This window comes from Ursus arctos, unplaced genomic scaffold, assembly GCF_023065955.2.
Source record: "Ursus arctos isolate Adak ecotype North America unplaced genomic scaffold, UrsArc2.0 scaffold_19, whole genome shotgun sequence".
Classification (NCBI taxonomy): domain Eukaryota; kingdom Metazoa; phylum Chordata; class Mammalia; order Carnivora; family Ursidae; genus Ursus; species Ursus arctos.
Window position 1 is genome coordinate 47,071,467 of NW_026622863.1, and position 27,052 is coordinate 47,098,518.

Below are 27,052 nucleotides of genomic sequence, written 5' to 3' on the forward strand. Positions count from 1 at the left end.
TTACTAACAATTCAAGTTTACTGAAAAACGTCTTGTCATTAGTAACTACTTTTAACACTTTAAGGTAGGATGTCACTAACTCTTTAATGAATCAGGGTCCAAAATTTCCAAGCATATAAATTGTAGGATCATGTTATTAGTTAAAAACAGTATCTTTCAGTCTGTAAAATACAAACTAATGATGCTAAATATTTCACTGTACACAAGGGCTGACCTACCGAGACCCGCGGCCAGACGGAGGAGGGGGCCAGTCACAAATGTCACCCACGTTTGCATCACCGTGGATGGCAGCATGACGTGATTTTCTGTACTTGAACGGTTCCTGAAAAGAATCTCGTTAAGGCTACTTGCAGGATTCCTTTTGAGTGTGTGGTTATGAAATCCGGGTGGGGGAGTACAATTCTCAAACACTCGTCCTAATTATAGATTTTCTCTGCTTTGTTCAGTAATTGCTGGGCATCTATTATGAGCCAAGCACACTTCTACATGGTAGAGATAAGACAGTGAAAAACCTCCCTCCCCACACGGAAGTTATGGTGCCGTTGCCATTTTTACTTCATCCATCATGATCCTTCTGTTAAAGTTCTGCCCCACATCTTCATTGATAAGGCCTCTTTCCTGGGTAGACTCAGATGAATTTTGAAATTCTTTTGCGTTGCCTCCTGAAAACTGGGACATTCGGAACGCTCATATAAACACTGACTGTATTTATAGGTGTTCTCTTGTCTGTGCAATCTGATGTTTGTAAAGAATTTGAGTCCTCAAAACGGCACTTTATAGAGCTTACGTGCGTGGGAAGATTCCTCGAGGCTTCTGAGTTCTGAAGGAACTTTCTATAATTCCCAGCATCAGTTTTCCCGTGGAGAGGAGGATCTGAAGTCTGAAGGCTACACCGCATCTCACGTGTCTACAGATTTCCTCCAGTGTGGACTCTCTGATGGTATACAAGATGTGATCTCTGGCTGAAGCCTTTACAGCAGACATCGCATATGTATGGCCTTTCCCCAGTGTGGACCCTCTGATGTGTGTGAAAATGTGAGGCCTGACTGAAGCCTTTACCACACTGCTGACACGTATAGGGTTTCTCTCCTGTGTGAACTCTCTGATGAGCACTGAGCCCAGCACTCCAACTAAATTCTTTCCCACACTCCTCACACTTAAATGGTTTCTCTCCGGTGTGAATTATCTGATGGACTTGAAGATTTGACCTCTGGCTGAAGGCCTTACCACATGTATCACATTTATATGGTTTCTCGCCGGTGTGGACTCTCTGATGGGCTTGAAGATGTGAGGCCTGACTGAATCGCTTCTGACAGGCTTCACACTTGAATGGCTTCTCCCCAGTGTGGACACTCTGATGAGCTTGAAGATTTGAGGCCTGACTGAAGCCCTTCCCACACTCTTCACATTTATAAGGTTTCTCTCCTGTGTGGACCCTCTGATGATTGTGAAGATTCAAGCTCCAGTTGAAGCGCTTCCCACACACCTCACATTTGTATGGTTTTTCTCCAGTGTGGACCCTCTGATGGGCTTGAAAATACGAACTTTGACTGAAGCCTTTACCACACACGTTGCATCGAAATGGTTTCTCTCCTGTGTGAACTCTCTGATGGCTCTGGAAACTTGAGGCTGAACTAAAACCCTTCCCACACTCTTCACACTTATACGGTTTCTCTCCAGTGTGGACGCGTTGATGGCTGTGAAGGTTAAAGCTCAAACTGAAGCACTTCCCACATTCATCGCACTTGTACGGCTTCTCTTCCGTGTGGACTCTCTGATGCGTATGAAGATTGGAGCTACAACTAAAGCGTTTACCACAGTCTCCACATTTGTATGGTTTCTCTCCAGTGTGGATTCTCTCGTGGGCCTGCAGATGTGATCTCTGAGTGAAGCCCTTCCCGCACACCTCACACTTGTAAGGTTTCTCTCCAGTGTGAACTCTGCAATGAATATTCAGGTCAGTGCTACGACTGAAGCCCTTCCCACAACTTTCACATCGGTAGGGTTTCTCGCCCGTGTGGATAGGCAAGTGGGCATAAAGATGTGAGGTCTGGTTGAAGCTCTTCCCACACTCAAGGCACGAATAGGGCTTCTCCCCTGTGTGGACTCGCTGGTGAGTTTGCAGGTTTGAGCTCTGGCTGAAACCCTTCCCACACTCATGACACCAGTAGCGTTTCTTTCCTGTGTAAACGCTTTGTTGAACGGGAGCGGCTGAGCTGTAACCGGTGTCCTTCTCGTGTGCGCCGTAAGGGGGGGCCTTCTTTGCCGAGTGTACCTGCTGATGAAGTTCAAGACTGGGGCCATCACTGAATGCTTTCTCATGCTCACTCCAGGGGTAGGTCTGCTGCGTAAGAGGGGATGTCTTAGCACAGTCGCTGTCGTGAGCTTTGTCTCTTCTGCGCACTGGGTCGTCACCACGGTGGTGTGACATACAACTGAAAATGTTAACATAGGGAGCAAATATACACAGTTGGTTTTTCTTCTGAGTCTGCTGACAACTTCTCTGATAATTCTGGGTTTCACCGAGATATATTTTACTCCAAGAATTCTGAGCTCTCCCGGCCAGAAATTCTTGATTTTCAATAATCTTGGAATGATCCTCTAGAAGATTCATGATACAGCTCTCCTCCACAGAAGCCTGAATGCATATTCCTGCTCCCACCTGACAGGGGGAATCACACTGGTCGGGGAACTGAGAACTCTTTCCTTGAATATCTACCACAGAGTCTTGGTTTTTGGTTAATCTGCTCACAACATGTCTCTTGATTTGCCAACATGAAAGCTCTCCCAATGAAAGGCACCTGATTCCTGCTTCGTGAAGAGTCTCCATCTCCTTTTGATGCCTGTCTCCTGAAAGGATAAAGAAGGATAAAGAATTAGTGACAGAGTGACATCGCTAAGGTGGTGAACTGAGAAGCTCCAAGCCCTTGCTCGCCAAAAGAAACATTAAAAAAAAAACAAACCTAGAGGCTAGCTGAAAAACAAAGATGTACAGCAAACAAGGGCCTGTCCAGTAGGGAAAAAACAAAACAAAACAAAACCATTTAAAATGGTAGGAAATTTGGGATCAGCCCAGAGTGAGGGTTTGAGGTCTTTTCTGAGTATGTCTTACCTTGGGGCTGTGGGGGCTTTTCCCCATTCTCCATATGCAGCTACTTTTAAATCTAGCGGCACTTAGTTATGGTAAGATGGGGTCTGAAGGATGCAGGAGCCCACCTCTCACTTCCCTACTTCAAACTGAGCAAAGGAGAGCGGACTTTATTTGTGCTGGTCTAACCTGTTTGGGGGCTGCCGGAGGGACAGGTCCCTGTTCTGCCTGACTTGGAGACAGGACCTTGTGGAAGATGCAGGGGGACTGCAGACCTGCAGAAGGCTGGGGAGAGAGATTACGTGTGAAGGAATGCAAGAGAACACCTATGTCCCATAAAGCTAGGGTGACAGTCTTTGGGAGATTGACACTTAAAAGGATCTTTGTGTATAAAGGAATAAAAAAAAAAAAAAACACACACACACACACCTAGGCCCAGGCAAGACAGAGGCTCAGAATATTCCTGAGAAGACCTTAAGCCCTCACCACGGGGAGACGCCAGGGTTCAGAACACACCCCGCACATAAGTGAAGGTCTTCTGGAAAAGAGCTGGTCTCAAAAGATGCTTTCTCAAATGCCCAATTTCCAACAAAATAAAAGCATACCAAACAAAAAAAAACCAGGAAAAATATGGCCTATTTGAAGGAATAAAATAAAGTGGCAGCAACGAAGTTGTCGGTGACGGCTATCGGCAGTGTGAGACGAGGCCTTTAGAAGAGCTACAGGAGAGAGCGATGTAAGCAGGAGGGCAGAATGGGATGGTCCAGCCCTCGGTCCCACACAGGAGCAACAGATAACCCAACACCATACGGACAACACTCGCTCTGTGAGAACTCTGAAAACCAGTTAAGCTGCAGCAAGTAAAAGACGTACTCAAACCTGTGCAAAATGTCCCAGTGTTTTTGCCTGCCCCCCCCCCCCAGCTCCTGGTGAGTGTGTGGCAAGGCTGGGAGGAGGCTGCCTAGTTCCTGGAAAATAAGTATCTCCAAAAAACCAAACCTACCAGAAAAGACCCCAAATAGCCAAAGGAATGCTGAAAAAGAAAACCGAAGCTGGAGGCTTCACAACGGCGGACTTCAAGCTGGGTTAGTAAGCTTCATCAAGCCAGTGCGGTACTGGCACAAAAACACACAGATCAGTGGAACAGAACAGAGAGCCCGGAAATGGACCCTCAACTCTACGGTCAACTAATCCTCGACGAAGCAGGAAAGAATATCCAGTGGAGAAAAGACAGTCTCTTCAACAAGTGGTGCTGGGAAAATCCAACAGCAACATGCAGAAGAATGAAACGGGACCACTTTCCGACACAAAAAGAAATTCAAAATGGATGAAAGACCTAAATGTGAGTCAGGAAACCGTCAAACCCCTAGAGAACACAGGCGGCAACCTCTGTGCCCACAGCCATAGAAACTTCCTACTAGACACATCTCCAGATGCAAGAGAAAAAAACAAAAATGACTACCCTGGGACCCAGCAACTGCACTACTGGGGATTTACCCCAAAGATACGGACGTAGTGAAAAAAAAAGTGGCACCTGCACCCCAATGTTCATAGAAGCATTGTCCCCAAAAGCTAAACTGTGAGAGGAGCCGAGATGCCCTTCAACAGACGACTGGATAAAGACGCCGTGGTCCGTACATACAGTGGAATATGACCCAGCCATCAGAACGCTTACCCACCACCTGCAGCACCACGGACGGGACTGGAGGGGATTACGCTGAGTGAAGTCAGTCAAGCAGAGAAAGACCATTACATGGTTTCACTTCTATGTGGAACACAAGGAGTAACAAGGAGGACTACAGGGAAGGGAGGCAAATCTGAAGGGGGAGAAATCAGAGGAGGAGTTGAACCAGAGAGACCATGGACCCCAGGAAACGAACTGAGGATCTCGGAGCGGGGGAGGGGGAGGGGGGGTAACAGGGTGATGAGTATATTAAGGAGAACACGTGTTGTGACATGCACTGGGTGTCATACGCAGCTAATGAATCACTGAACGCTACCTCAAACACTGATGTACCATACAGTGGGTAACTGAGATGAAAGAAAACGGGTGAAAAGTGAAAACGCAGTTCGTGTTTACTCTGCAGTGAGCCCTTATAGACGCGGCGCGTACCCTGAGCAGCAAACGGCCGGGCGCTCGGAAGCTCCACTCAGCGTCTCGGCACTGAAGCCAGTAAAGCTCTGCACTGTGTCTGGGAGCACCTGTGCTTTCTCTCAGCTTATTCTCTGCATCCACTAGCAAGATGCGTCTCGGGTACCAAAAAGCCTGAGGGAGGTCATTTTTGGGGTCTGGGAACAGTGAAACATTTTCCATAGAAACTACTGGTAATTGTTTTGTAACCAAAATAACAAAGATTTATTTTCACGCACATTTTGGATATTGCAGTGGCTGTACAGATTAATCTGGGAAGGACTGGCTGCTTTAAGCTAGTGACTCTTCCCATTCAGGCCCACAGCACGTCTCTTTACTGAGTCTGGCCATTCTTCATGGCCTGCGGGAAAGTTTTATAATTGCCTTCACATAAATCTTGCATATTTCTAGTTAATCGCAAAGAGTTTTATCTTTTTTTGTCATTGTTGCTGTTACGAATGAGGTCCTTTGATATATTACGTTTTCTTTTTTTCCATAGGAACCCTCTACTTTCAGAGGGCAGGGGAAACCTGTACATGAAAAGATGTTCACCATCACTCACCAGGTAAATGCAAATGAAAACCACCATGAGATGCCACGTCATGCCTGTGAGAATGGGCAGCGTCCGACGGACAAGAGATAATAAATGCTGGAGAGGATGTGGAGGAAAGGGAAGCTCGTGCACTGTTGCTGGGATTGTAAACTGGTGCAGCCAGTATAGAAAACAGTGCGGAGGTTCCTCAAAGCATTTTTTTTTAAAGATTATATTTGTAAGAGAGACCAAGAGCGCGCAAGCACACGCGTAAGCAGGGGGAGTGGCAGCAGAGGGACAGGGAGAAGCAGGCTCCCGCTGAGCAGGGAGCCCGACACGGGCGGGACTTAATCCCGGGACCCTGGGATCATGACGTGAGCCGAAGGCAGACGCTTAATGGACTGAGCCAGCCAGGTGTCCCCCCTCAAAGCATTTAAAGCAGAACGGCCACGTAAGCCAGCATTCCACAGCTGAAGGAAACCAAATCAGTACGTGGGAGAGAGCTGTGCAGCGTGCTTCCTGCAGCACTTACAGCAGCTAACACACGGGAACAAGCGTCCGCCGATGGAGGAGTGCGTGAGGAAACTGTGCGTAAGTCGGGGGGATATTATGCCGCTGTAAGAAAGAAGGAAATCTTGCTGTTATGACAACAGAGATGGACCTCAAGGGCATTGTGCTAAGTGAAATAAGTCCTCGAAAGACAAATACTGTATGATCTGTTATAGGCAGGAAAAAAACACTCAAAAGAGATAAAATCTGTGGTTACCAAGTATGGGGGAAATGGATGAACGGGATCACACTTCCAGTTCTAGGAGAAGTACTGAGGACGGAATGGAATGACGCAGTTATTAGCACTGCTACAGGGCATACTGGAAAACCGCTAAGAATGTAAATCCTAAAAGTTCTCAGCACAAGGAAAAAAAAAAACCCATTATTTATTTTTTTTTTAAGATTTTATTTATTCAACAGAGATAGAGCCAGTGAGAGAGGGAACACAAGCAGGGGGAGTGGGAGAGGAAGAAGCAGGCTCCTAGCGGAAGAGCCCGATGTGGGGCTCGATCCCAGAACACCGGGATCACGCCCTGAGCCGAAGGCAGACGCTTAACCGCTGTGCCACCCAGGTGCCCAAAAAAAACCATTTTTTAAAAACCTATATGAGGTAAATGGATTTTAACTAAATTTACTATGGTAAAGCATTTTGTAATATATGCAAATCATGATACACACCTTAAAATTTTACACTATATGTCAATTAATTATATCTTTAAAAAAAAAGAGACATCAATACAGATACTATGAATATGCCCACATCTAATAACCTAGATGAAATGGACCAATTCCTTGAAAGACACATTTTGGCCGGTGATGGGGAGCAAGGAGGGCACGTATTGCATGGTGCGCTGGGTGTTACACGCAACTAATGAATCATCGAGCCTTACATCGGAAACCGGGGATGTACTGTATGGTGACTAACATAATAAAACATTTTTATTAAAAAACCCACATTTTGGCAAAACTCAGACAATCTAAACAGGCCTAAATCTATTAAAGAAGTTGAACCAATAGTCTTCCAAAACAGAAAGATTGGTAGAATTCACATGTGAACCCAAGAGTTAAGAGGATTATACTAATTCTCTACAACAGCTTTCAGAGGACACAAGCAGAGGGAATGTTTCCTAACACCAAAACCAAAGGTATTACAAGAAAACTACAGACCAATATATTTCACCAACACAGATGCAAAGATCGTCAAAAACTAGTAGCGAATCAAATGCAACGATGCGTAAAAACAATCACACGCCATGACCAGGTGCACCGGGCACGTAAGACTGGTCGAAAGTGGGAAAATTAATACACCGTCACATGATGCTATCGAGAGAGACAGAGAAAAAGCGTTTGATAAAATCCAGTACTCGTTTATAATAAAAACACTCAGCAAACTAGGAACAAAGAAGAAATTCCTCAACTGGATAAAAGAACATCTGTAAAGTGATAGCCAATATCTTAATGGTGAGAAACACATAACCTTCCTGCTAAAATCAGGAAAAAAGGATGGGAGGGAAATCTGAAGGGGGGAGAAATCAGGAGGAGATGAACCACGAGAGACTATGGACCCCAGGAAATGAACTGAGGATCTCGGAAGGGAGGGGGGAAGAGGGTTGTTGAAAAGAAATACTTCTTTTCAACTACTGTAAGTCGCAGCTAATGCAACAAAAGGAAGTAAAAAGGGTACAGATTGTGAAGGAAGAAATAAAACTCATTGTTGGTAGATGACATGACTGTCTACATGGAAACCCCCAAAGAATCCACCAAAAAAATTCCTGGAACTAATAATTACAGCAAAGCTGTAGGACACAAAATACAGAAAAGTACATTGCTCTCAGATACACAAGCAATGGACAAGTGGAACTTGTAATTAAAATGCCATCATTTACAATAGCACCCCCCAAAATGAAATACGTAGGTATGAATCTAACAAGATCTATGAGGAAAAATTATAAAACTCTGATGAACAAAATCTAAGTCAACAGAACAATATTCTATGTTCAGGGATAAAAAGACTCAATACTGTCAAGATGTCAGTCCTTTGGAAGCCCAATCAAAATCCCAGCAAGATAGTTGGTGGATACTGACAAATGGATTTAAAAGTTTATACAGAAACACAAAAGACCCAGAAGAGCCAGCACAATGTTGAACAACAAAGTCGGAGGACTGACATTAACCCACTTCAAAGCTCACTACAGAAAGCTGCAGTATTCAAGATGGTGGCGTACCGGCAAAAGAACAGATGAACAGACCAGTGGAACAGAATAAAGAGCCAAGAAACAGGCCCAAGCAAATATCATCAACTGACCTTTGACAAAGGAGCAGAGAATACAATGAAGCCTAGATGGTCTTTTTGACAAATGGTGCAGGAACTGGACATTCACAAGCAAAAAAAAAATATATATATATACCTAAAGCTTAAACTTTTCACAAACATTAAATCATAGACCTTAATGTAAACACAAAACCATCAAACTCCTAAGTTTCTGCTCTATGAAAGCCACTGTCAAGAGAGTAAGATGAACCACAGACAGGGAGGAAATATTTGTAAAAAATATACGTGGTAAAGGAACGTTACTCAACATAAACACCAACAATAAGAAAACCCATTTGAAATATGGGCAAAAGACCTGAACAGGGCGCCTGGGTGGCTCAGTCGTTAAGCGTCTGCCTTCGGCTCAGGTCATGATCCCGGGGTCCTGGGATCGAGCCCCACATGAGGCTCCCTGCTCAGCAGGAAGCCTGCTTCTCCCTCTCCCATTCCCCCTGCTTGTGTTCCCTCTCTCGCTGTCAAATAAAATCTTAAAAAAAAATAAAGACCTGAACAGACACATCACCAAAGAAAATAGTAAACAGGGCCATGAAAAGGTGTTTGACTCTGTCAAATAAATAAAATCTTGAAAAAAAAAAAAGTGTTTGACATCATATGTCCTTAGTGAACTGCAAATTAAAATGAGATCAAATGTTGGAGAGGATGTGGAGAAAGGGGATCCCTCTTACACTGCTGGCGGGAATGCAAGTTGGTACAGCCATTTTGAAAAACAGTGTGGCAGTCTCTTAAAAAGTTAAAAATTGAGGTACCCTATGATCCAGCAATTGCACTACTGGGTATTTACCCCAAAGATACAGACGTAGTGAAGAGAAGGGCCATATGCACCCCAATGTTCACAGCAGCATTGTCCACAACAGCTAAATTGTAGGAGGAGCCGAGATGCCCTTCAACAGACGAATGGATTAAGACGTGGTCCATATATACAATGGAATATTACTCAGCCATCAAAAAGAACGATTACCCAACATTTGCAGCAACATAGACGGGACTGGAGGAGATTACGCTAAGTGAAATAAGTCAAGCAGAGAAAGACAATTATCATATGATTTCACTCATTTATGGAACATAAGGAATAGCAGGGAGATCGGTAGGAGAAGGAAGGGAAGAATGAAGGGGGGGTAAACAGAAGGGGGAATGAACCACGAGAGACTGTGGACTCTGGGAAACAAGCTAAGGGCTTCAGAGGGGAGGGGGGCGGGGGATGGGATAGGCTGGTGATGGGCATCAAGGAGGGCAGGTATTGCGTGGAGCACTGGGTGTGATACGCAAACAATGAATCATGGAACACTACATCAAAAACTAAGGATGTACTGTATGGTGACTAGCATAATAAAAAATTAAAATAAAAGGAGATACCACTACACCTGTTAGAATGGGCAAAATCCCAAAAGCAATGACAACACCATTGCTGGTGAGGATGTGGAGCAACTGGAATTCTCAATTCACTGCTGCTGAAAATGCACAAAGACACAGCCACTTTGGAAGACAGTTCGGCAATTTCTCATAAAACTACAAAAGTAAACTGTGGACCTTGGTCTTTACCCACATGAGCTGAAAACACGTCCACACAAAAATCATCACCCAGAAGTTTACAGCAGCTTTACTCGTTAACTGTCAAAGCTTGGAAGCAATCAATGGAACGGGTGAATCAACTGTGGTCCATCTGGACAACGCACTATTGGTCAGCCAGTGCTAAAGAAGAAAAGCCCTACTGAGCCTTGAAGGAACTGTAAATTACTAAGTGAGGGAAGTGAATGTGAAACAGCTAAAAACTCTAAGATTCTACCTGTACGACATCCCGGGAAAGGCAAATCCGTGGAGACCAAAGGATTGCAGGTTGGCAGTGGGGAGAGGGGAACGGGACTGAACAGGGGGAGCAGAGAGAACTGTAGGGCAACCGGTTCTGTATGGTACTGGAAGGGGAAATACAGAGCATTACGAACATATATACAATGGAATATTACTCAGCCATCAAAAAGAACGATTTCTCAACATTTGCTGCAACATGGACGGCACTGGAGGAGATAATGCTAAGCGAAATAAGCAGAGAAAGACAATTATATGATTTCTCTCATCTATGGAACATAAGAACTAGGAAGATCGGTAGGGGAAGAAAGGGATAAAGAAAGGGGGTGGGAATCAGAAGGGGGAATGAAGCACGAGAGACTATGGACTATGAGAAACAAACTGAAGGCCTCAGGCGGGGTGGGGGAATGGGATAGGCTGGTGATGGGTAGTAAGGAGGGCACGTATTGCATGGTGCACTGGGTGTTATATGCAAACAATGAAGCATCGAACTTTACATCAAAAACTGGGGATGTACTGTATGGTGACTAACATAATAAAATATTATAAAAAAAAATCTGAACAAACACATAAAATGTACAACACCAAGAGTAAACTCTAAACTACAGACACGGGGTGACAACGATGTATCAGTGTAGGTCCATCAGTTACAACACACGTGCCACTCTAGTATCAAATGCTGACAGGACGCTGTGTGTGTGCGCGTGTGCACACGCATGTGTCTACGATCTATGGGAGCTCTTTGTACCTTCTCACTTTTGCTGTGAACCTAGAAGTGGTGTGAAAAACAAATACACACACATCAGTGATAAAAATGAATGAAAAGTACCATCTATACCAACCACACGATCCAACCATTGCATTCCTTATTCTTGCCCAAGAAAAATGAAGGCCTACGGCCATACGCGCATGGATGTAAGAACACTCAGGATCTTCCTTTGTAATAGCCCGAAGCTGGAGACAAACCTCCCTCAACAGGTGAATGAAGAAACTGCAGCCTATCCACACCGGAATACTACTTAGAAATAAAAAGGAGTGAACTGCGGATACACGCAATGACATGGGTGAATCTCGACTTCTACTGAGTAGAATAAGACAACTGAAAAAAAATACTGTATGATTCCATTTATAAAAAAAAATTGTAAAAATTCAATGTAGAGTGACAGGAAGTAGATCAGTAGTTGCCTGGGGACGGGTGTGGGGCAAGAAGGGGGGAGAGGGAGAGATTACAAATGGGAATGAGAACTTTGTACAACTTTTAAAGACTTTTTTTTTTTTTGGCTCTAGAGTGCTTCCCAAATTAATACCCCTTCCAGATCAGGCAAGAAAAAGCCAACACTGTTCAGGGCTGGGGGAGAAGGAACTTAGGACAGAAATTCTGGAAGCCAGAGAGCCACAAGAGTAAGATTAATCTAAGTTCCTCCCAAATCCCTGGCTGACCATTAATGGCACAGGGTAAAATGTGTTGAGTTCGATTCTCTTCTGACTCAATGCATTACTTAACCCACACACAGATTGAGGTGCCAGAGGGCAGAACTCAAGGCTGGAAATAACACTGGAAATTTAGGGAGAAACGTGAAAGGTAAGGGAACCACAGAGGGTCAGTCCCTAACTAGGCCTACAAACGCTCCCACATCTTTGGCCGATCTCTCAACTACGCAGATGTAGCGAAGACCCAAGTGCGTGGACGGAAAGAGCGGAAGCCACAAGTCCAGAGACATTAGAGCAAAATACTAACCAATATTCAATCTGCCCAAAATGTTACAGGAAAGAACAAACAGAGGAGCAGAGAGAGAAGACAAAAACAAGAGCATGATGGTAAATGTAAATACGCCCATATTCACGACCACACGGTGCGTAAATGAACTACCCTAAGACCAGAAGGCAGATGTCGGCAGGTCACGTAAAAAGATCCAACCAGATGCTGTCGACAAGAGACCTCTTCGAAATACAAATAATTAAAAGAATAGAAAATGCATACAAATACATTCTGCAAAGCCTAAGAAAGCTTAAGTGGCTAAACTAATACCAGACAAAAAGAGACTTCAAAATAGAACACTATTAGAGACAAAGAGAGCCTTCACAAAAGGGTCCGCAGGGCAAAATGTAATACTTACAAATGCCTACATATCTAACAAAGGCTACAACATACGTAGAGCAAAACCAAACTGAGCAATGGACAAAACCACAGAGGTGCTGAAAAACCAATGAGACCATACAAAGAAAAAAAAAAAAATCAGTGAAACAATGCAAGATCTGAACCCCTAAACTTAACCACTTTAACCAAAATGAAACCATCTTACACCACTTAGAAAGGCAAAAATTAACAAGACAGGAAACAACACATGTTGGCGAGGATGTGGGGAAAGCAAGCTGGTGCAGCCCCTCTGGAAAACAGTGTGGAGGTCCCTCAAAAAGTTAAAAATAGAGCTACCCTATGACCCAGCATTTGCACTACTGGGTATTTACCCCGAAGATACGGACATAGTGAAAAGAAGGGGCACATGCACCCTAATGTTTATAGCAGCAATGTCTACAATAGCCAAACTGTGAGAGGAGCCGAGATGCCGTTCAACAGACAAATGGATAAAGAAGTTGTGGTCCATATATACCATGGAATATTACTCAGCCATCAGAAAGGATGATTACACAACATTTGCAGCAACATGGACGGGACTGGAGGAGATTATGCTAAGTGAAATAAGTCAAGCAGAGAAAGACAATTATCATATGGTTCTACTCATTTATGGAACATAAGGAATAGTGCAGAGGACCACAGGGGAAGGGAGGGAAAACTAAAGGGGAAGAAATCAAAGAGGGAGACAAACCATGAGAGACCATGGACTCCAGGAAACAAACCGAGGGTTACAGAAGGGAGGGTCGTGGGGGCATAAGTAGCCGGGTGATGGGTATTAAGGAGGACATGTGTTGTGATGAGCACGGGGTGTTGTATGCAACTAATGAATCACTGAACACTACATCAAACACTGATGATGTACATGTGCTAACTGACCAGAATAAACAAAATGAAATTTATGGAGTACGGCACCCAACTACAGAACACACTTTTCCCCCCAGATACACATGCAATATCCATCAAGATAACCATATGCAGGGCTATGAAACAAGTTTTAGAAGACTGGGACAGGGGCGCCTGGGTGGCGCAGTCATTAAGCGTCTGCCTTCGGCTCAGGGCGTGATCCCGGCGTTCTGGGATCCAACCCCACGTCAGGCTCCTCCACTATGAGCCTGCTTCTCCCTCTCCCACTCCCCCTGCTTGTGTTCCCTCTCTCGCTGGCTGTCTCTATCTCTATCGAATAAATAAATAAAATCTTAAAAAAAAAAAAAGACTGGAATAAATACAGACTATGTTCTCTGACCTCCAGCTTTATTGTTACTGGTTTTGAATTGAGTTAAATTCAATTAAATTCAAAACCAGTAACAATAAAGCTGGAGGTATGACAATCCCAGAATTCAAGATACGCTACAGAGCTAGAGTGATAAAAACGGTATGGTAGTGACACAAAAACAGACACAGAGATCACTGCAACAGAAGAGAGAGCCCAGAAATAAAGCCATGCTTATATGGCTAATTAGTCTTTGACAGACGAGGCACGATTATACAACAGGGAAAAGAGAGTCTCTTGAATAACTGGTGCTGGGAAAACTGGACCACTTTCCTATCCTATACACAAAAGTACACTCAAAATGGATTAAAGACCTAAATGTGAGACCTGAAACCATAAAAATCCTAGAAGAGAGCACAGGCAGTAATCTCTTTGACATCGGCCTTAGCAACATTTTTCTAGATGTATCTCCTTAGGCAAAGGAAACAAGCACAAATAAACTACTGGGGCTACATCAGAATAAAAAGCTTTCACACAGCAAAGGAAACCATCAATGAAATAAAAAGGCAACCTAATGAACAGAAGATATTTGCCAATGATACTTCTGATAAGGGGTTAATATCCAAAATATATGAAGAACTTATATAACCCGAGACCAAAAAAAACAAATAAACCACTTAAAAAGTGGGCAGAAACCTTAACAGACATTTTTCCAAAGAAGACATCGAGATGGGCAAGAGACCCATGAAAAGATGCTCAACATCACTCATCGTCAGGAAAATGCAAATCGAAACCACCATGAGCGGTCACCTCACTCCTGTCAGAGTGGCTAGAATCAAAAAGACAAGAAACAGTAAGTTTTGGCGAGGATGTGGAGAAAAAGGAACCCTTACGTACCGTGGGTGGGAACGTCAAGTTTTGCAGCCGCCGTGGAAAACAGTATGAAGGTTCCTCAAAAAATTAGAAATACAATTACCACATTAGCTAGTAATTCCACTACTGGATATTTACCAAAAGAGAATGAAACACTCATTCAAAAGGATATATGCACCCTCAGATTTACTGCAGCACTATTTACAAGAGCCAAGACATGGAAGCAACCCAAGTGCCTGTCAACAGACGAACCGACCAAGGTGTGTGCGTGTGTCTGTACGTACACACAGACATATGCACGATGGAGTATTACTCACTCATAAAAAAGAATGAGATATTCCCGTTTGCAACAACTTGGATAGACCTAGAAGATATTATGCTGAGTGAAATACGTCAGGGAAAGACAAATACCTTTTGGATACACTTATATGTGGAATCTAAAAATCAAAACATGTGAACAAAGCAGAAACAGGCCCATAAATAAGAGAGAACTGGTGTGTGCCGCAGGGGGGCGGGGGATGGGCAAAGGAGGTGAAGGGAGGGGAGGAAGGACAGGATTCCAACTGTGGGATGAATGAGTTATAGCGATTGAAAGGTACAGCATAGGGAATACAGTCAACAGTCCTGTAACAGTGCTGTATGCTGACACATAGGAACACAGTGTATACAGTTGTCTATTCATTATGTTGTACACCTGAAATTAATGTAACACTGTGTCAACTATACTTCAATACAAAATTAGATTTAAAAAAAAAACCAGTAAGATATCCAGGAAAGTCCTCATAATATCAAAGTTAAATACACTCTAAATGGTCCACGTGTCCAACGGGAAACTGCATGTGAAATTAGAAAATACTTTGAGATGATAATGAAAGAATATTACATCACAATTTCTCATGTGCAGTTAAATAGCCCTCAGATAATTTTATAGCTTTAAATGTTTATATTAGAAAACAAAACAAAACGAAGATCTAAAATAAAAAAAACCAAGGTTCCATCTCAAGGATCATTAGAAACTATTATCAACAACTATATGTCAACAAATTAAACAACCTGGAAGAAATGGATGCCTTCCTGGAAACCTATAAACTACCAAGACTGAAACAGGAAGAAACTGATTAAACAGACCGATTAATTATGAAGAGATTGAATTACTGATCAAAAACCTCCCCAAAAACCAGAGTCCAGGGCCTGACGGATTCCCTGGGGAATTCTACCAAACATTCAAAGAAGAAATAATACCTATTCTCTTGAAGCTATTTCAAAAAATAGAAACAGAAGGAAAACTACCAAACTCATTCTATGAGGCCAGTATTACCTTGATCCCCAAACCAGGCAAAGACCCCCTCAAAAAGGAGAATTACAGACCGATTTCCCTGATGAATATGGACACCAAAATTCTCAACAAGATCCTAGCTAATAGGATCCAACAGTACATTAAAAGGATGATCCATCATGACCAAGTGGGATTCATACCTGGGATGCAAGGGTGGTTCAACATTCGCAAATCGATCAGTGTGAGAGATCACATTATTAAGAGAAGAGACAAGAACCATATGATCCTCTCAACTGATGCAGAAAAAGCATTTGACAAAACACAGCATCCTTTCCTGATTAAAACCCTTCAGAGTGTAGGGATAGAGGATACAGTCCTCAAGTTCATAAAAACCATCTATGAAAAGCCTACAGCGAATATCATTCTCAATGGGGAAAAGCTAAAAGCCTTTCCCTTAAGATCAGGAACTCGACAAGGATGCCCACTCTCGCCACTATTATTCAACATAGTACTAGAAGTCCTTGCAACAGCAATCACAACAAAAAGGGATAAAAGGTATCCAAATCGGCAGAGAAGAAGTCAAACTGTCTCTCTTCGCAGATGACATGATACTCTATATGGAAAACCCAAAAGAATCCACCCCCAAATTACTAGAAGTTATAGAGCAATTCAGTAATGTGGCGGGATACAAAATCAATGCTCAGAAATCAGCTGCATTTCTATACACGAATAATGAGACTGAAGAAAGAGAAATTAGGGAATCCATCCCATTTTACAATAGCACCAAAAACCATACGCTATCTCAGAATTAACCCGAGAGGTAAAGGATCTATATATTCTAGAAACTACAGATCTCTTGAAAGACATTAAAGAAGACACAAAAAGATGGAAAAACATTCCATGCTCATGGATCGGAAGAATTAACATAGTTAAAATGTCTATGCTACCCAGAGCAATCTACACTTTCAATTCCATCCTGATCAAAATACCAATGACATTTTTCAAAGAGCTCGAACAAACAGCCCTTAAATTTGTGTGGAACCAGAAAAGGCCCCGAATCTCCAAGGAACTGTTGAAAAGGAGAAACAAAGCTGGGGGCATCACGTTGCCGGATTTCAAGCTATACTACAAAGCTGTGATCACAAAGACAGCATGGTACTGGCACAAAAACAGACACATAGACCAATGGAACAGAATAGAGAACCCAGTAATGAACCCTCGGCTCTTTGGGCAACTAATCTTTGACAAAGGGGGAAAAAAACATCCAGTGGAAAAAAGACAGTCTCTTCAATAAATGGTGCTGGGAAAATTGGACAGCTACATGCCAAAGAATGAAACTTGACCACTCTCTCACACCATACACAAAGATAAACTCCAAATGGATGAAAGACCTCGATGTGAGACAGGAATCCATCAAAATCCTAGAGGAGAGCATAGGCAGCAACCTCTATGACATCGGCCACAGCACCTTTTTCATGACACGTCTCCAAAGGCAAGAGAAACAAAAGAAAAAATGAACTTTTGGGACTTCATCAAGATAAAAAGTTTCTGCACAGCAAAGGAAACAGTCATCAAAACTAAGAGGCAGCCCACGGAATGGGAGAAGATATTTGCGAATGACACTACAGATAAAAGACTGGTATCCATGATCTATAAAGAACTTCTCAAACTCAATACACGAGCAACAAATAATTGAATCAAAAAATGGGCAGAAGATATGAACAGACACTTTTCCAATGAAAACATACAAACGGCTAACAGCACATGAAAAAAATGTTCAAAATCATTAGCCATCAGGGAAATTCAATTCAAAACCACATTTAGATACCACCTTACGCCAGTCAGAATGGCAAAAATGGACAAGGCAAGAAACAACAAATGTTGGACAGGATGTGGAGAAAGGGGATCCCTCCTACATTGTTGGTGGGAATGCAAGTTGGTACAGCCACTTTGGAAAACAGTGTGGAGGTCCCTCAAAAAGTTAAAAATAGAGCTACCCTATGACCCAGCCATTGCACTACTGGGTATTTACCTCAAAGACACAGATGTAGTAAAGAGAAGGGCCATATGCACCCCAGTGTTCATAGCAGCAATGTCCACAATAGCTAAATTGTGGAAGGAGCCGAGCTGCCCTTCAACAGATGACTGGATTAAGAAGCTGTGGTCCATATATACAATGGAATATTACTCAGCTATCAGAAAAAACGAGTTCTCAACATTTGCTGCAACATGGACGGCACTGGAGGAGATAATGCTAAGTGAAATAAGTCAAGCAGGGAAAGACAATTATCATATGGTTCTACTCATTTATGGAACATAAGGAATAGCAGGAAGATCAGTAGAAGGAAGGGAAGAATGAAGGGGGGGGTAAACAGAAGGGGGAATGAACCATGAGAGACTGTGGACTCTGTGAAACAAACTGAGGGCTTCGGGTGGGGGGGGGACTGGGATAGACCAGTGATGGGCATTAAGGAGGGCACGTATTGCATGGAGCACTGGGTGTTATACACAAACAATGAAACATAGAACATTACATCAAAAACTAATGATGTACTGTATGGTGACTAACATAATAAAAAATTTTAAGAAGAATCAGATGCATTTCTATGTATAAACAATGAACAATCTAAAAGTAAATTAAGAAAAAAATTCCATATATAATAGTACCAAAAAGAATAAAATACTTGGAAATTAACTTAACCAAGGAGGTGAAAGATGTGTACACTGAAAACTACAAAACACTGATAAATTAAAAACATAAAAAAATGGAATGACAGCCCATGTTCATGGATTAGAAGGTTTAATATTGTTAAGATATCAACACTACCCAAAAGGATCTACAGATTCAATGCAATCTCTATCAAAATTCCAATAATAGAGAAACAGAAAAACGCTTCCCAAAATTCAGATGGAATCTCAAGGGAGCCCAAGTAGCCAAGACAACATGTATAAAAAGAAAAAAGTTGGAGGCAGTCACTTTCTGATTTCTAAACTTACTATAACACTGCAGTAGTCAAAACAGTGGGGTACTAAAGACACACAGACTAGGGGAGTCGTCTAGAGAGCTCAGAACTAAACCATCACACGCAAATGGTTTTTGACAAGAGTGCCAAGACCATTCAATGGGAAAAGGACAGTCTTTTCAATAAATGGTGCTAGAACACTTGGATATCCACATGCAAAAGAATGAAGTCAGACCCTTCCTTATTCCATATTCAAAAATTACTTCAAAATGCATCAAGGATCTAAACATAAGAGCTAAAACTATAAAACTCCTAGGAGAAAACATAGGGCAAAAGCTTCATGATATTGGACTTGACAACGATTTCTTGGATATGACCCCAAAGGCACACGGAATAAAAGACACATTTGAAAAATTCATGAAAATGAAAAACTCTTATGAATCAAAACACACTGTCAATAGAGTAAAAACGCCACACACAGAATGAGAAAATACTTGCAAATCAATATACGGTAACAGATTAGTATTCAGAATACAGAAAGCTCCTAAAACTCTCAGAAAACAACCTGACTCAAAAATGGACGAAAGACTTGCCCACACATTTCTCCAAAGAAGATACATGAATGGCTAACAAGCACATGAAAAGATGCTCATTATCACTAATTATTAGAGAAATGCGCATCAAAACAACATACCACTTCGTATCCATTAGGTTGGTTATTATTAAGAAAAACAAAAGCCCACAGAAAATAACAAGTATTGGTGAGGATGAGAAGAACTGGAACCCTGTGTATCGTGGGTGGGAACATAAAATGCGTGGCTATTGTAAAAAACAGTATGGCAGTTCCTCAAAAATTAAAAATAGAATTACCATACGAGGGGCGCCTCGGTGGCTCAGTCAGTTAAGCATCTGCCTTCGGCTCAGCTCATGATCCCAGGGTCCTGCGACTGAGCCCCGCATCGGGCTCCCTGCTCAGCGGGAAGTCTGCTTCTCCCTCTCCCTCTGCTCCTCCCCCCTCCCCCTACCCCCGCTCGTGCACAATCTCTCTCTCTCTCAAATAAATAAAATTTTTAAAAAATTACCATATGATCCCGCATTTCTATTCTAGGTATGTATACAAAAAATGGAAAGCAGGGACCTGAACAGATTATTTGTCCACCCACGTTCACAGCAGCATGATTCCCGATAACCAAATGGTACAAACAATCCACGTGTCCATCCACGGATGAAGAAAATGTGATATGTACAGACAGTGAAATAGTATTCAGTCATTAAACAGAAGGAAATTGTGACACACGACACGATCAACCTTGAAGACATTCTGCTACGAGACATACACCAGACACAAATGGCAAATATTGCATGATTCCACTTACGTGAGGTACCTGGATGAGTCAAAGCCATAGACACAGAAGGGAGAACCGCGGTTACTAGGAACTGGGGTACGGGAAGGATAGGGAGTCACTGTTTGATGTGTCGAGTTCAGTCTGGGATGACAGGAACGTTCTGGAGATGGGCAGCGTCGATGGTTGTGCAACGACGTGAATGGACTTAATGCCCGTGGGCTGTACCCTTGGAGACGGTCACAATAAATCCTATGCTATGTATGTTTTACCACAATTTAAAAATCATATGCTAGTAAGTCTGGTGGCATAGTGCTTACACACCATTAAGGCCAGTCAAGGACATGGAGAGTGACGGGAGATGGCATTTTAAGCGGTGGTCAGAGAAGGCCTTGGAAGAAGGGACTTCTCACGGGCCCGAGTGAATAAGAAAGCCAGAGCGATTAGATGTGTACGGGCTGGCAGCATTCCAGCCAGAGAAGAGAACAGAAAAGGTCCTGATATACAGCATATTTGTGCTGTCTGAGAGCAAGTGAGGCTGGCAGACAAAGCGGTGGGCGGGGGGGCGGGGGGAGATGACTGGAGAAAAATGTAGAATGAATGTTTAAGCGGGGGCAATGAGCACATGCCATAAGGCCTTCCAGGCCCCTTGAACACTTTGGCTTTTGTTTTGTTCTGTTTTGTTTAAGAGAGAGAGTGCAGGTAGGGGCAGAGGGAGAGAGAAGCTCAAGCAGACTCCGCCCGGAGCACGTAGCCTGACGCAGGGCTCGATCTCATGACCCTGAGATTACAACCTGAGCCCAAACCGAGAGCTGGATGCTTAAACAACGGAACCACCCTGGCACCACGAACACTTTCGGTCTTACTCTGAGTGAAGGGAGAAGCCTGTGGAGGGTTCTCAAACAAAGGCGTGACATGATATGGTTGATGTTTTCCACAGGTCTCTCTGGCGCTGCATGAAGATTTTCCAGAACAGAGGCAGAACATTGGGGCCGTCACCTACAACGACCCCAGCTGCACAGTTCTTACCCGAGGGCCTACCTCTTTCACTGTGGGTCTCCTTCATGCAAAGCTTTTCCTCTCTCTCCAACTGGGATATCACATCTGGTTTGGAGGATGAATGCCCTATGAAAAGATAAAAGTGAAAAACATTAAGGGCAAACATACTGAAAAATTTTGGCTCCAATCCCATAACGTAATAAGGCTCTGCCCCTCCCCAAAGCAGTCACCTCCTCTCACCACCCACAGTAAGAAATACACTTGGTATCATTAGAAATATATCACTACCACACAAAGTCTTGAAATAAATGATCAGATGAACTGTTTCTTATTCTTTTTTTAAAGAGGGGGTGGGGGGAGGGGCAGAGGGAGAGAGAGCATCTCAAGCAGACTCCACGCCAAGTGCAGAGCCCCACACGGGGCTCCACCTCACAGCCCTGAGATCATGACCTGAGCCGAAACCAAGAGTCGGATGCTTACCCGACTGAGCCCCCCACCAGCTGCCCCTCAAACGAACTTTTTCTAACCAATGTCTGTTTTTGTCACATCCTTCCCGTCTGACGCCCCTCACTGGACACAGTTTGCTGTTACGGCTGCCCTGCGCACCGACGTGCACCGCTCTCAGGAGCTCTGGTACTGTCACTCTGCTGAGTATTCTGGAACCGCTGATGCAATTTACTAAACTAGCTCCCCGACCCACCAACGGATCACGATCTACACGTTGAAAAAAGATCTGTGAAATACGGAGCCAGGTGAAGACAAGCTTCACTGTTTGTTTATAGTTCATGTACACGTGACAATGTCTGCCTTGGAGCAAAGACTAGAAACGTCTCCGTGCTCCCAAGGGACTGGACAACTCTGGTCTCTGAGGAGTCCTGCAGCCTTGAACTAGTGGGCGGAGGCCAGGGGTGCCACTAGACACCCTAATATGCACAGGACAGTCCTCGCAACAGAGAATCATCTGCCCCAAATGTCAACAGTGCCGAGGTGAGGAAAACCTGCTTGAGGGGATGAGTTACAGAAAGATCCTGTGCTCACCCACAGACACCAGGTTCCTGAAGTTCTCCAGCATCACGTCTCGGTACAGCTTCCTCTGGGTGGAGTCCAGCAGCCCCAGCTCCTCCTCACTGAAGACCACCGCCACGTCCTTGAACGTCACCGCCTCCTACAACACCAAGCACATGCGACCTCAGTCTTGCACCCGGTGGGAAGTTGTTCTCGATTCGGAGGGATCTGAGCAACTCTTCTTAGCAGTAGTTTCTCCCCTTCCCCTTACCCAGTCACACCAGAAGTGCAAGAGCCGTGGGGGGGGGGGCGGGGAGGAGAAGGAAAGAGAAGAAAAAGAAAACCACCGGTGTACGTGTGATATGGTGCTCTTTATACAGTTAAGTCTCTAGAACTGTCATGGTCAAATCGTGGCATACACACATTTTACAATTTGACAGACAGTGCCCAAATTTTATAAGAAATGTTGATTTCTTTACCCCAACAGTATTTAATAGTGCCTGTCTCCTCCTCTCACTGGGCAGCACCACTATTTTGTCCACGCGTGCCCATCTATCAGGCCTTCGGCACCCCTCCCGGGCAGGCGCATGCTTCATTCCCCTCGATCTCGGGAACATGCCCTATCTGCCAACTGCAGCAGCGTTCCGTGTCGAGGTTAAGAACCTATGTGCCGGACACTACAGGTGTCTAAGGCTCTGTCCGTTACTGGATTTGGGACCCTGGTCAAGTCACCTAACTTCTCAATACTTCAGTGTCTGTATTTGTGTAATAATAGTACCCCATCATAAGGTACTTGAAGGAATCAAATGAGAATACATAAAGGACTTAGGGCAGCATCCAAAACCCATTAAGTACTCAACAAATGTCAGCCATCACTATTATTGCTACCATCATTGTTCCTGGTCGCATAGTATTCCATAAAAGTGGCGATCTAGAATATATTTAATGCTTCCAAGTAATTAAACACTATTTTTTAAATTATTCCTAATGCTGCAGAAAACATTTTTATAGCGATCTCAGCCAACAGTCTTGTTATTTCCCTAGGATAAGTTCCAAGAAGTGGCAATTGCACTGTTAAAAATATGCACCTTTATTTTGCTAATATGATGACAATTTTCCCAATTAAATATTCCTTTAAGAGATTAGAACTATCCCTGATTCTCTATCTTCTGACCAAAATTAGACATTATCTTTTTTTTTTTAAGACTTTATTTATTTATTCGACGGAGATAGAGACAGCCAGCGAGAGAGGGAACACAAGCAGGGGGAGTGGGAGAGGAAGAAGCAGGCTCATAGCGGAGGAGCCTGATGTGGGGCTCGATCCCATAACGCCGGGATCACGCCCTGAGCCGAAGGCAGACGCTTAACCGCTGTGCCACCCAGGCACCCCAGACATTATCTTATTTTTAAAATCTTGGGTGATTTGGTGATAAAAACTTTTTAAAAAATTTCCACTTCTTTAATTTTCTTTTAATTTTTAAAAAGGATTTTATTTCTTTCAACACAGCATGTCAAGGTTACTGGGTTTTTTTTTTTTTTTTTGTATATTACCTATTCATTTCCTTTATTCATAATCCTACTGGAGTATCTTATATATCAGTAAAATTCCTACTGAGAATATTAAGTCTTTTCCCAGTACATATAAATTTCCACCCTCACCCCTACCTGCCCGCCCCAACTCCTGTTTCCTATATGTCTCACAACTTTTTCTGTATGGAAATAAAAATTATCTCCACTCTAGCTACAGTTCTGAGCATCTATACACTAAACAACTAGTTGATACGTCTGATGAAGGAGAGATAGCCACTAAGAAAAGGACTTAGGTGAGGATGATATTATTTTTGGAGTCCTCCGTCTACCAGACAGGCCAGCACACATGCAGCCTAGCCTCAGGTCCCCGAATAGAGAAGTCTCTTTTCTTCTGGATCTTTCCATTTACTGTGATTGAACACCTGAAACTCCCGGCTTAGACCACAGGAACTTTAGTGTCACTGGGCACCGAGTGGATTTCAGTAGGTCCCTGAAGATTCACAGACCTGTTTCTTCATGTTAAAATGCAGATAAGACCATCTATACCCTCACACAGCTGTTCCACACGGTAAACGCCTGGCCAATCCCTAATACCAAGGATTTTAAAGCTAAGTACGTATTTCTTTAAAACATATGAATAAAATAAACATCTAACTATAATATACACATGGCTTAACTTAGAATAAAAATTTTTTAAAAAGAGCTAGATTCTTTTATTATTTAAAATTATTTATTTATTTTTTAAGTAAGCTCTAGCGACCAACGTGGGGCTTGAACTCAGGATCCTGAGATCAAGAGTCACATGCTCTACGGACTGAGCCAGCCAGGCACGCTCCAAATCTAGCTCTTCTTGTTTGAAAACAACTAAACTTATTTTCTCAGTCTGAGGTGGACTCTGCCGCACCAAGCCCTACTTTAGACATTCTTATCACAAAATGTGAGGCACCACCCGTGAGAAAACCATGGCGTCCCTGGAACTTTAAAGAGGAAAAAAAAAAAACAAAAAACAAATCTCAGAGTCTCTGTACAGGAAGAAAGGTTATATGTTAGCAAACTGTTACTGCAAACACCTTTCAAATGGTAAAATCCACATATAAATGGAGAATGGGGTAAAACAGGAGGTAAATTATGGAAAATGATGTGATCGTTTAAATTGTAGGTAATACAAAATTATATTTAAAAACCCAAAATGGTACTTAAACTATGTTTACAAATCTAGACATGTCAACGCAAACGAGAAAGAATGTGGGACAATTAAAACTGCTGATTTGTAAACACGTTTGTAATGTGGGAGTTGTTTTCTTTTTTAAATATCTATTAATTTTCACACTATTATTTGGAAATAAACAAAAAGCAAGAGCCTACTATACAACACCGACTCATATGTCGTGGGTGCCCTTTTCCCTTTCCCAAGCAGGGGGAAAATGCATCCAATCTTTATGAAATGAGATGTCATTTTAAGGAACAGAAGCAAACCCAACTTACGTGGAACTTGGTCATTTTTCTCCTTTTCCTTCTGGGGAGACGCAGAGCTCTGGGAAGGCAAAACTGTGGAGGCAAAAGTCATAAGAGAGCTGCTAGTCCGTGTGCTGCTTTCTCCAGGCAGAACTTAGAACAGGGGCTGGATTCCAGCTTCCCCTGGACCCACCTCTTCTCAGTCAGCTGCCTTCGTTCATGAACAGTCCCTAACCTAAGTGCTTCTGGTAGCTTCCAGAGCATTCCTGAGCCTGGGCAGGAGAGAAAATGAGAGACATACAGGCAATATAACTTAATATAACTTAAAGGGGCCCAAGTGCCTGGGTTCAAATTCTGCATTTCTACTTATTGCTTTCTACTTCCTAGCAGTGTAAACCCTGAGCGAGTTCTTACTGCGCCTCAATCTAGCCACCTGTAAATAGGAATCATAATAATGCCGGTATTCCCTATTTCCTGCAGTGTCAGACAAGCAGATGCTATTATGCTTCATAAAACTTCCCTTCCAGACGTGCTGTCCAGAAAAAGAATGTTTTAAGAAACCCAGGAGCTGAATTCAGAGTTCTGGGCCGCGAGTTACGTTACGAAAGTCTGTTTCTGGCTGGTTGTCCCACACTTAATTTGTTCTGCGGCTAATGATAAACTGCTTTGATTTCCCCCCAATTACACCACTTTAATAGGTGTAATTACTAGAGCATGTTATTAAGCTGGAAGAGCCTCAACGAAGTTTCTTCTCCCGTACGCACCGAGGCAAGCAATGACTAATAAAAACCGCAGACTAAGAAATCCTGTTGCATTTAAATTAACGACACGCAGCTGTTACTCGTGAGCAGTTAAGGACTCGCTACGCCGCAGGCACTCTGCGAAGCCGTGATCACGACTGTTTCTCTGGGATAAACCACAGAGAACTTTCCCCAGGGTCCGGCTGAAGATAACTCTCCTTCCTAAACAAGTGTCTCGGAAGAGTCTAGGAATCCAGGACCCGCCCCGCAGCAGAGATCCGTGAAGGGCCAGCGGAGCTGCAGCTGGGGCTCCGAGCCCACGCCGGGCTCTCAGGGGCTTCCCAACAACCGGGGGCCCGCGTATGATGGCAGAATTCACGGTCCCATCCAATACTGCACTAGGCACTGGTTTTTAGCTTTCATATCGAATCTCATGTAATTCTCAGAACACGACTGGGAAGGCACTAACGCTCTTTAGCCAGGAGAAAACCGAGGCAAAGAGATGCTAAGTCACTCGCCCAGTGTTTTACCGCGAGGCGGACGCAGAGCCGGCTGGCAGGTCCGGGACCCGGGCTGGGGGCGCAGAGAGCGCGGGAGACCTTCAAACTCCGCTCGCCACTCGCGCCCGCCCCGACGCGAAGGCTCCGCCGAGCAGCGGCACTCTGCCGCCGCTGCCTCCGTCCTCGCCCTCCGCCACCCGCCGCGGCTCCCCTTCCCCAGCAGCGAGGGCCGGCTGGATGCTGGCCCCACGCCGAGGCCGAGAAGGCTCGGAGGGACCGCAGGGACGCGAGGTTAACTCACCTCAGTGCCAGCAATCTCGGCCCCGACCTCGCCTTCCTGGAGCGGAAGTGCCTCCGCGCCTCCGATTATACCCAGCTCCTGGACTACACTTCCCAGAATGCCCAAGGGGAAGCGCCTCAGGTTTCGCGCACCTGCTGGACTACATTTCCCAGAATGCAGCTCACGGGACCGTGCTTCCCACCAGCCGGCTCCTGTTTCGGGCGCAGGTGGGTTCAGTTTGAGTCATTCCTCTGGCGCTGTAATTGTCAGATTTCTCTTTGTTTTATACATTTTTTAAAGCTCATG

The 27,052-nt window shown here is 43.8% G+C and overlaps 1 protein-coding gene across 6 annotated transcripts; it reads right to left on the reverse strand.

The window, feature by feature from the left end:
• On the reverse strand, nt 1-26,846 carry ZNF235 (zinc finger protein 235). Of its 6 annotated transcripts, XM_057314448.1 has the most exons (6): nt 26,768-26,833; nt 25,420-25,498; nt 25,257-25,319; nt 22,275-22,401; nt 21,279-21,362; nt 1-2,850 (listed from the first exon to the last, which is right to left on the reverse strand). In XM_057314448.1, exons 3-6 carry the CDS (start codon nt 25,269-25,271, stop codon nt 908-910), a joined length of 2,169 nt encoding a protein of 722 aa, XP_057170431.1. In that variant the 5' UTR covers nt 25,272-25,319; nt 25,420-25,498; nt 26,768-26,833; the 3' UTR covers nt 1-907. The 6 variants fall into 6 exon arrangements, with proteins under 6 accessions (XP_057170431.1, XP_048079468.1, XP_044234167.2 ...); XM_048223511.2 differs by lacking the exon at nt 25,420-25,498 and having other exon boundaries at nt 26,768-26,846; XM_044378232.3 differs by having other exon boundaries at nt 25,257-25,498.
• Nucleotides 26,847-27,052: the final 206 nt, after the last annotated feature.

Excerpts from the sequence above, each read along its gene's own strand:
- ZNF235 (XM_048223511.2), bottom strand. Across the intron at positions 21,363-22,274 it reads CAGGAACCTGGTGTCTGTGG|GGCATTCATCCTCCAAACCA; the intron begins GTGAGCACAGGA and ends ATCTTTTCATAG. Across the intron at positions 2,851-21,278 it reads GGAGACCCACAGTGAAAGAG|GAGACAGGCATCAAAAGGAG; the intron begins GTAGGCCCTCGG and ends TTATCCTTTCAG.